This window comes from Cannabis sativa, chromosome 8 (assembly GCF_029168945.1).
Source record: "Cannabis sativa cultivar Pink pepper isolate KNU-18-1 chromosome 8, ASM2916894v1, whole genome shotgun sequence".
Taxonomy (NCBI): Eukaryota; Viridiplantae; Streptophyta; class Magnoliopsida; order Rosales; family Cannabaceae; genus Cannabis; species Cannabis sativa.
The window spans coordinates 37,848,709-37,856,499 of NC_083608.1; the positions used below are offsets into that span (position 1 = coordinate 37,848,709).

At 32.5% G+C, this 7,791-nt stretch overlaps 2 protein-coding genes across 2 annotated transcripts; one reads left to right on the top strand and one right to left on the bottom strand.

Moving 5' to 3' along the window:
• On the top strand, positions 1-3,733 carry LOC115701078 (ubiquitin-conjugating enzyme E2 36). Its single transcript, XM_030628775.2, has 8 exons — positions 1-199; positions 335-362; positions 1,194-1,280; positions 1,848-1,906; positions 2,649-2,690; positions 2,787-2,860; positions 3,045-3,142; positions 3,500-3,733. The coding sequence occupies exons 1-8, from the start codon at positions 164-166 to the stop codon at positions 3,535-3,537; spliced, it is 462 nt and encodes a 153-aa protein (XP_030484635.1). The 5' UTR covers positions 1-163; the 3' UTR covers positions 3,538-3,733.
• A 562-nt stretch (positions 3,734-4,295) lies between these two features.
• LOC115701075 (uncharacterized) lies at positions 4,296-5,550 on the bottom strand. Its single transcript, XM_030628773.2, has 3 exons — positions 5,201-5,550; positions 5,083-5,127; positions 4,296-4,969 (listed from the first exon to the last, which is right to left on the bottom strand). The coding sequence occupies exons 1-3, from the start codon at positions 5,315-5,317 to the stop codon at positions 4,511-4,513; spliced, it is 621 nt and encodes a 206-aa protein (XP_030484633.2). The 5' UTR covers positions 5,318-5,550; the 3' UTR covers positions 4,296-4,510.
• Between the last annotated feature and the right edge of the window lie 2,241 nt (positions 5,551-7,791).

Genomic DNA, 7,791 nt, shown 5'->3' on the forward strand with positions numbered 1-7,791 from the left:
AAAAGGGGTAGTAAAATTATGTATATAACATACATATTACAGAGTTGAAATTACCATTCGATTTCAGCTGCTGTGAGCCTGTGAATTCTGTCCTCTCTCTATAGCTCCCTCTCTCTCTAAAATTCTCTGCGGTTCTCTCTGAGCTCTTTTGGGAAGACAATCAATGGCGAATAGTAATCTTCCTCGAAGAATTATCAAGGTTATTCTTCCTATACCTTCCGATCTTTTGATTTTTCAATACCACAAAATTATTTTTCTGTATGCTTTGCATGTAGTGACGTATATGTCGATTTCTCATTTTTTTTTTCTTGTGTGTTTCCGTAATTGCGTATAGGAGACGCAGAGGCTTCTCAGTGAACCAGGTCTACTTTTCTTTCTCTTTTATTATAGTTTATGGAAAATTCTCCGTATTCTGGCACTTTTTTTGATGGTTATAATTGGTTTACTCTTGTTATTGTGAGAAAAATCACGAGTGATTTATTATGTTAATCAAGCTTTTCTTGATCAAGGATTAGTCATTTGTTTATCTCTTCTTTCATTCATTTCTTGAAATTCGTAATTCGACACTTTAAAGATTAATTCTATACTGTCTTTGAACAAAATATAGTAGCCTAACCTCAAGTCATCAAGATTTTGTGGGATTGAATTTCGAAATGGATATATATATATATATATATCTGATGGAGTTAGTATTTTTATTTTTTATCACGGGATCGTTTACTGTTTGATCAGAAATGGGTACTGTAGTAGGAAAAGATTAGAGAATGGATGAGAAGTATAAACGGGGAGAGTTATCTCTTTCCAATTTCATTTCATTAATTATTTCATGGTTTCGCCCAAACTTGTTTCCTAAATGTAATAAGAAAAACTTTTCTTATTTTCACTTATCATAGCAGCTCATTACAAGAATTAGCAAACTTAATTTTTGGGAAGCCCAGAGATAATTCAAAACCTTTTGTGCTCTTGATGAAATAATAATTCTATTCTAACCAAGAACCATACTTTCTGTTTTTTGTTTTTGTTACATTAACGAATTTGGTATTATTAAAAAAGTCACTACTTACATACATACATTTATAACTTTTTAATTAAGTTGCAATTTATATGACTTATTTTATACATTTTATAACTTTTAAATTAAGTTGCAATTTATATGACTAATTTTTATAAGTTACTTTATCTTTTGTTAACAGCTCCTGGAATTAGTGCTTCCCCATCCGAGGAAAATATGCGGTATTTTAATGTGATGATTCTTGGTCCATCTCAGTCTCCTTATGAAGGTGATCAGTCTGCTAGATGGCTTTTTTACACAGTGATTAGTTGAAAGATATATGTTAACATCTTCCCTGCTTACTTCTCACTAGTGATTACTCGTCAGTGTTCTGGAAGATTACACTTTTCTAACTCTACATCATATCATTCATTTTTTTTCTGAAAGGACTTTCATGGAAATAAGAGCAAGCATATGATTAAAACTCTGGCAGGCTTATTTATTTAGTTATTTATCATTGTGTAACTAAAACTAAAAGAGTTGTTATCTTTTGTGAGTTCTTATAATAATGTGGATCATTTATGAATTTGACAATACAAAGTAAAAGGGAAATCAAGCTTCTTTTTTATATGCAATATTTTTCATAAAATTTACACAGCAAAGTTGTGCGCTCCATGCATTCATCCTTTGGTAGATGCTTTCCAGGTCATCTTTCATAACCACATTGAAAGAGAATTTTTGGTATCTTATTTTCTGTCCTCAGCAAAATGTTGTGGTAAAATAAAATGTACATAAACGTTTATTTTTCTATTTTATTTGCCTCATGTTTATATGCCATCTGATGTGTTCTTCTTAGGTGGGGTTTTTAAGTTGGAGTTGTTTCTACCTGAAGAATATCCGATGGCACCTCCCAAGGTAAAGATTTGTTTTATTCTGTAGCAACAACCTGTTTGTGTGGCAGAAATGAATGCTAGCTTTTAGTTGATTGTTACCCCTGTATCTTAATTACATAAAGCTGGTTTTTGTTTCATAACTTTTGTTTTCGGTCTATTTATGTTGTCCAGGTGCATTTTCTTGTGATTGCTAGATGTCCCGGAGTTCAATTGATTTTTTATTTTAACTTTTTGGGCTAGAAGTGGTAGGGACATATAGTAGAAGTTAGGATCTTAAGTATTTTCCAAATAGTGGTTCAAACCATTATGATTAGCTGAAGTGTTTAAAAGGTTAAGAAGCTAGGATCCAAGAAATGAGGATAACGTGTGACAAGGCAAAATCTGAAATGTCCATAAGTAGTCAATATTTATTGCAACATGCCATCATCTGTGTAGGGTATGCTATGGTTATTCATTTTTGCTTAGGGTTGGGAGAATGATCAAAATTGTTGATGGGGTAGAAAACACTCATTACTAATTACTCAGGAGTTGTGTTTGGTTCTTAACCTTTTTTGAATGAGTCTGTATGCTTTTTAATAGGATAAATGAACTAATATTGATATATTTATATTTTTTTATATGTATACAATATAAGAGAAACAATAGTAAATGAGAACACATGTTTTTGAAAATATGCCTTTAAAATGTATGCTATAACAGATTTCATTGTGCAATTAGAACAGCTGTAGTCTCACAATCCATACATAACTATTTTTGATTTACAGGTTCGCTTTCTCACAAAAATATATCATCCTAACATTGACAAGGCAAGTAATCTTCTTCGTTTCATTTCCTTTAGTTGTTCCTCTTTAAGTGTTTTGAAATTTCCGAATATAAAGGAAAAGAAAAATCTTCTTTTGTAGCTTGGACGGATTTGCCTTGACATCTTGAAAGATAAGTGGAGTCCAGCCCTACAAATTCGAACTGTATTGCTCAGGTAATGTAGTGTGGCTATATCTTTGTCTAATGAAATTTGGTTCCCCACTCTTCATCGTGAACGTATATGTGGTACAGGCTGTTGTAAAAGCTAAAGCTAAATTATAAAATGTAATGGATATATTTTACTTTACATCTGTATTAAGATATGGATTATGAATGATTTTGTGGTTTACTGGAAACAGTATTCAAGCTCTCTTGAGTGCTCCAAACCCGGATGATCCGCTTTCTGAGAACATCGCAAAGCACTGGAAGACTAATGAAACCGAAGCTGTTGAGACAGGTATTTTTCTTTGGGTAAACTATCTTTTCTGGCACAATTAGTTCTTCAACCCATAGTTTGATTTAACATTTAAGATGAATCTACTATAAGTTGTTGATGTTGGACTAATGTCTAGTTAAGATTTATACTATGTTAAGCCTTGAGCAGGCACTAGGCTAGAGCTGAATCATGGTCATATTCCTTGGTGGTTTCCTATTCCTTTATTTTCTTAACAGCTTCTAAATCTAAAGATTAGCTAAAAAGTAATCTGACAGAAAGAAACCAATTCAATAGTCTTCAAAATATTAATTTCCTTTAAAATTAAAGTTACTCGTGTGTTCTGTACTAACTGTTTTCTTAAAATGTAACCGTTTGCAGCAAAAGAGTGGACCCGATTGTATGCTAGTGGCGAATGAATATGAGATGCTTCTCAAAACTTATGATGGTTCTTGATGTTAAATTTCAGTCTTTTAGTCTTAAAACATGTTTTTTTAGACTTAAATAGACATATGGTGTGACCGGTTGAAATTCGTAGTGTTTATTCTCAAATGGGTAGTGTAAAAGGTGATTTTATTGTATGATGTTATGATAATGTAGGAGTTGGTTCTCAAATTTGTATTCTCTGTTTGAGCTCAGTTTTCATTTTATTTCTCAATTGTGGATCATATGATAATTTTCTTTGGGGCCGCTCTACGGTTAGACTAATGGGAAGCAACTGTAGCACTCTTAATATTGATAAATTAATAATAATAATAATAATAATAATAATAATAATAATAATAATAATAATAATAATAATATGACATCACTCGATAAAGGATTAGGCCAACTCCATAAAGAAAAAACATTTATGGTGTATTTGACACAAAACTGCTCCAATAGAACAGTTAAATAGGTAAGTAATTAAATTATAAATATTTTTTTAACTTTTAATGTTGTGGTTAGAAGTTAAAACGAAAAAATAAAAAACAACATTTCAGTTCTAAATTTCAACATTGTACTCAAACATTTTATATACATTTCACTACATTTTACCGTATACTACTTAATTTCTAACTATTATTTTCAAAGAAAGAGACGTACATTCCTTAATTCTTCTGACAAGTTTTTTTTTCTGACAATTTCACATGATCTTTCAAAAGTGATCCTTCAAATTAAAATAAAGAATAAAAAATAGGGAGTAATTTGCTTTTATAATCCATAGTCAATCCATCCAACAATATTACAGACAAAAAAAAAAAAAAAAAGAAAGAAAAACGAATTTATGACAAATTCGAATGACAGAAAAGTCCTTCACAAACTATTACTACTACATTAGCAAATGAGCATTGGTACTTAAGCTGAGAAGCAAGGTCTGAACGTTACCATATTATGGAGGTACTCATCTCATCAACGCGATCCGATTGAGAATAAATCCAAAGCTAGACATTCTCCACACTCATGAGAAGCACCATAAATTTTGGCGATTGCTTTCCTCTTCATCAGCGCCTTCTTCTGTCGCCTCACCCTCTTGTGACCACCATTGGATTTCGGATCCCTTGCCACAGCTTTCTGCCGCTTTTTTCCGTTGGAGCAATTCGTGTGATGTTGATTCGAATCTGAAAAAGGATGATGAGGATGAGGATGAGGAGAAGGAGGAGAAGCGGGAGAGGAGGTGACGATGCCGTGGCCGAGGGAGCTCATGGTCTGAACAGAGGTGGTGGAACACTCTTCCCAATTTAGATCGTTGAGGTCGGTGATAACATCGTCCAGCGTAATGGTTACCATCGGTGAGGAACTGATGTCGTTGAGAGTAGAGCGAGGTGGACTAACTAAAGTGAGTGTGCTCACTGCATCTATTAGGACCGACTGTGAGAATTTGTAAACCCAAAACGGCAAGTGAATATCAGATCGTCAATCCAAGATTGGTTGATGAAAAAGAAACCATAAACAGAAAATGAGTAAAGCATTTTAACAAATACCTTAGGAACCTTGTGCAATTTCTTGTAACCGTGCATGCTAATGATCTGCACACCACAAAAAGTTAAGATGAGATGAAAATTGAGAGTTAAGGAATGATGAGAGAAGAGATGTAGCGACCTGATTTAGATGTTGAACAGGAATATTGAAGTAATTGCGGGAATGGAAGAATTGGATGTACTCTTCAAGTGACATTTTGGCTCTGCTCCTCGGCTTGCAACATCGCTCTTTCCCCATTACTATTCTGTTCTGCTGAATTCTCTCTTTCTCTGCTTCCCTCTAATTTTTGGTCTCTTATATATGTAGTTATTTTTTTTGGCTGAAAGATGAGGGCTCGAGGATTATTTTCCTTTCAGCGAGAAAAGGGGATATTAGTTTGTTATTCATTTGAGCAGAGTTGACAGTTGAGTAAATTTGTTCGCCACCTTCCACTCCCAGTCCCACCCTTCACTTTTTTTTTTTTTGGACCACTCACGAGTTTGTTACCCTCAAAACTGAAACCCTTTTAACTTCGTGTGTAATATAAAAAATTAACCAAAAATTTGTAAAGAGACAATATTTTAATAATTTTTATTTTATATAAAATTTATATTTTTAATTGTATTAAATTTTTTTATTTTTTTTTTCAATTTATATTTTTAAAAAATATACTTATCAAATTATGTTTGAAATATTATTACAAAAAAATTAAAAATAAATAATTATATAAAAATTTCTTTAAAATATATATAGATTTAAAAAATATATAAAAATAAAATTAAAATAAATATTGAAATTAACATAAAATAACGTGAAGAAAAAAATATAAAAAGAATATTAAAAGTAATTTTTAAAATTATTTATTAACTAGACCATACAAAGTCTCTTAATTAAAAAAAAAAATCCCAAAATTCTTTTCTTCACAATTAAGATGTTGCTTAATGAAAAATCATAAATAAGACAGTTTAATTTTAGAATTATAATTGATTAATTAAAACCAATAAACCGAGTTGGGAAGCAGTATTATCTCAACTAGTGTGGGGACCATGGGCCTATATAATCAAGCTTCTAATAAGCAGAACTAGAATTTACCAAGTAAATTTTCTAACTTATTAATGCGTCCTTCCACCACTATAGATTTAGAAATGCACTCTTAATTATATAGAACACTCTATATGTACCAAGATATAGATACGTTATAAGTGATTCATTGTTACAATTCAAATAGTTAAAGATCCTCTATAGATGATCTACATCAAATAGGGACAAATTTACCGTTCTATCCTTTAATGTATTTTATCCTTAAAATACTTAGCTACCTATAAATGATATTTCAGTAAACTAATATAATTATTAAAATGAGGTCTCAATCATTTATCTCCATTAAGCCAAGCTCGAAGAAAATAAGTGTTTTACTTCTAAATACTTATAGAAGTTATAGATTCCATATCTATGATCAGCGCTCCCACTCAATTGAACTACCATGTCCTTAATCTGTATGTCACGAGAAGATCCAATTGGTCGACTTTGATGAACATAAATAATACAATTAAGATTGAACCTAACCATATCAGAATTAAGATCCATAGACCTAAGTTCAACCAGTGATATTGACTTAGAAATATATAACAGTAAGTTTATGATATCTTATCCAAGTTCAATATCGGTCCAATCTAATGTATACTCCATACATCCGATACTGACATACTTTATCAATGCCTTGAAAAGGACATAACACTTATCCAAGGTGTAAGTATTCCTTATCGCTGATTATCATGTCAGTCTAAATTAAGTGCACTAACAAATCATGGGACTTAAACTTTTGAACATATAATCATGATTATATTCCACTGAGTTGATAACACTATAATCATGAATAAATATATATTCTGGACTTAATAGAATTTATACTTTAAACATATAATTATGAAATAAATTAAGTGAACCATGTAACATAAAATGATTTCTAATCTTTTATTAATTTATAAATCTGATTATATTGAAATGAGTTTTATTTAGAGCACGAAACCCAACAGATATTACTACGCAGACCTACTCCAAGTGTCCAATGAGTTACATGAAACTTAGCAAAAGCTAGCATGCCAGGAAGAGTTTACTCAAAAAATGGAAAAAATGATGGCTCGCCTCTAAGCTAAATTCGATGATCTGGACAAAGACTCTAAGGAGGATGCTTCGGAAGAACTTGTTGACAGAGAAAATAGAGTGAACCCTGCCAACACTGAAACCCCAACTACCGCAAAGGACATGGGAAATGGGATGGTAGGTGAGCGTCAGACCAAAAATGCCCCGTTACCTCTAAAGAAAAGTGTGACCGCGACCAATCAGCAATTAGGAATGTAGAAAACCACCAACGCCTCTGGGCTTGGATGCACTTCTGCTCCATAAGGCAAAGTTGTGCTAAATAAAAGGCCTTGTATGAAAGTATCAAAGCCTAGGGAAGGAATAACCGCCCTAACGATTCTCTTAGCCAACATGATGGGGCGGAGGAAGTTTTTACTGATAATAGCTAGTCCACTGTAGACTTCCGAAGGCATCTTCACGCCAAGTATGAGAAAGCCAAAGGAGAAAAGGCGAGACGTCAGGATACGAATTGTTGATTTATATGGATCCCTACTCCGCCTATAATCAGATTAAAATGGATGTCGCGGACCAAGAACACACCAGCTTCCAAATGGACAAAAGAGTGTACTGTTATGTGGTTATGGCATTCA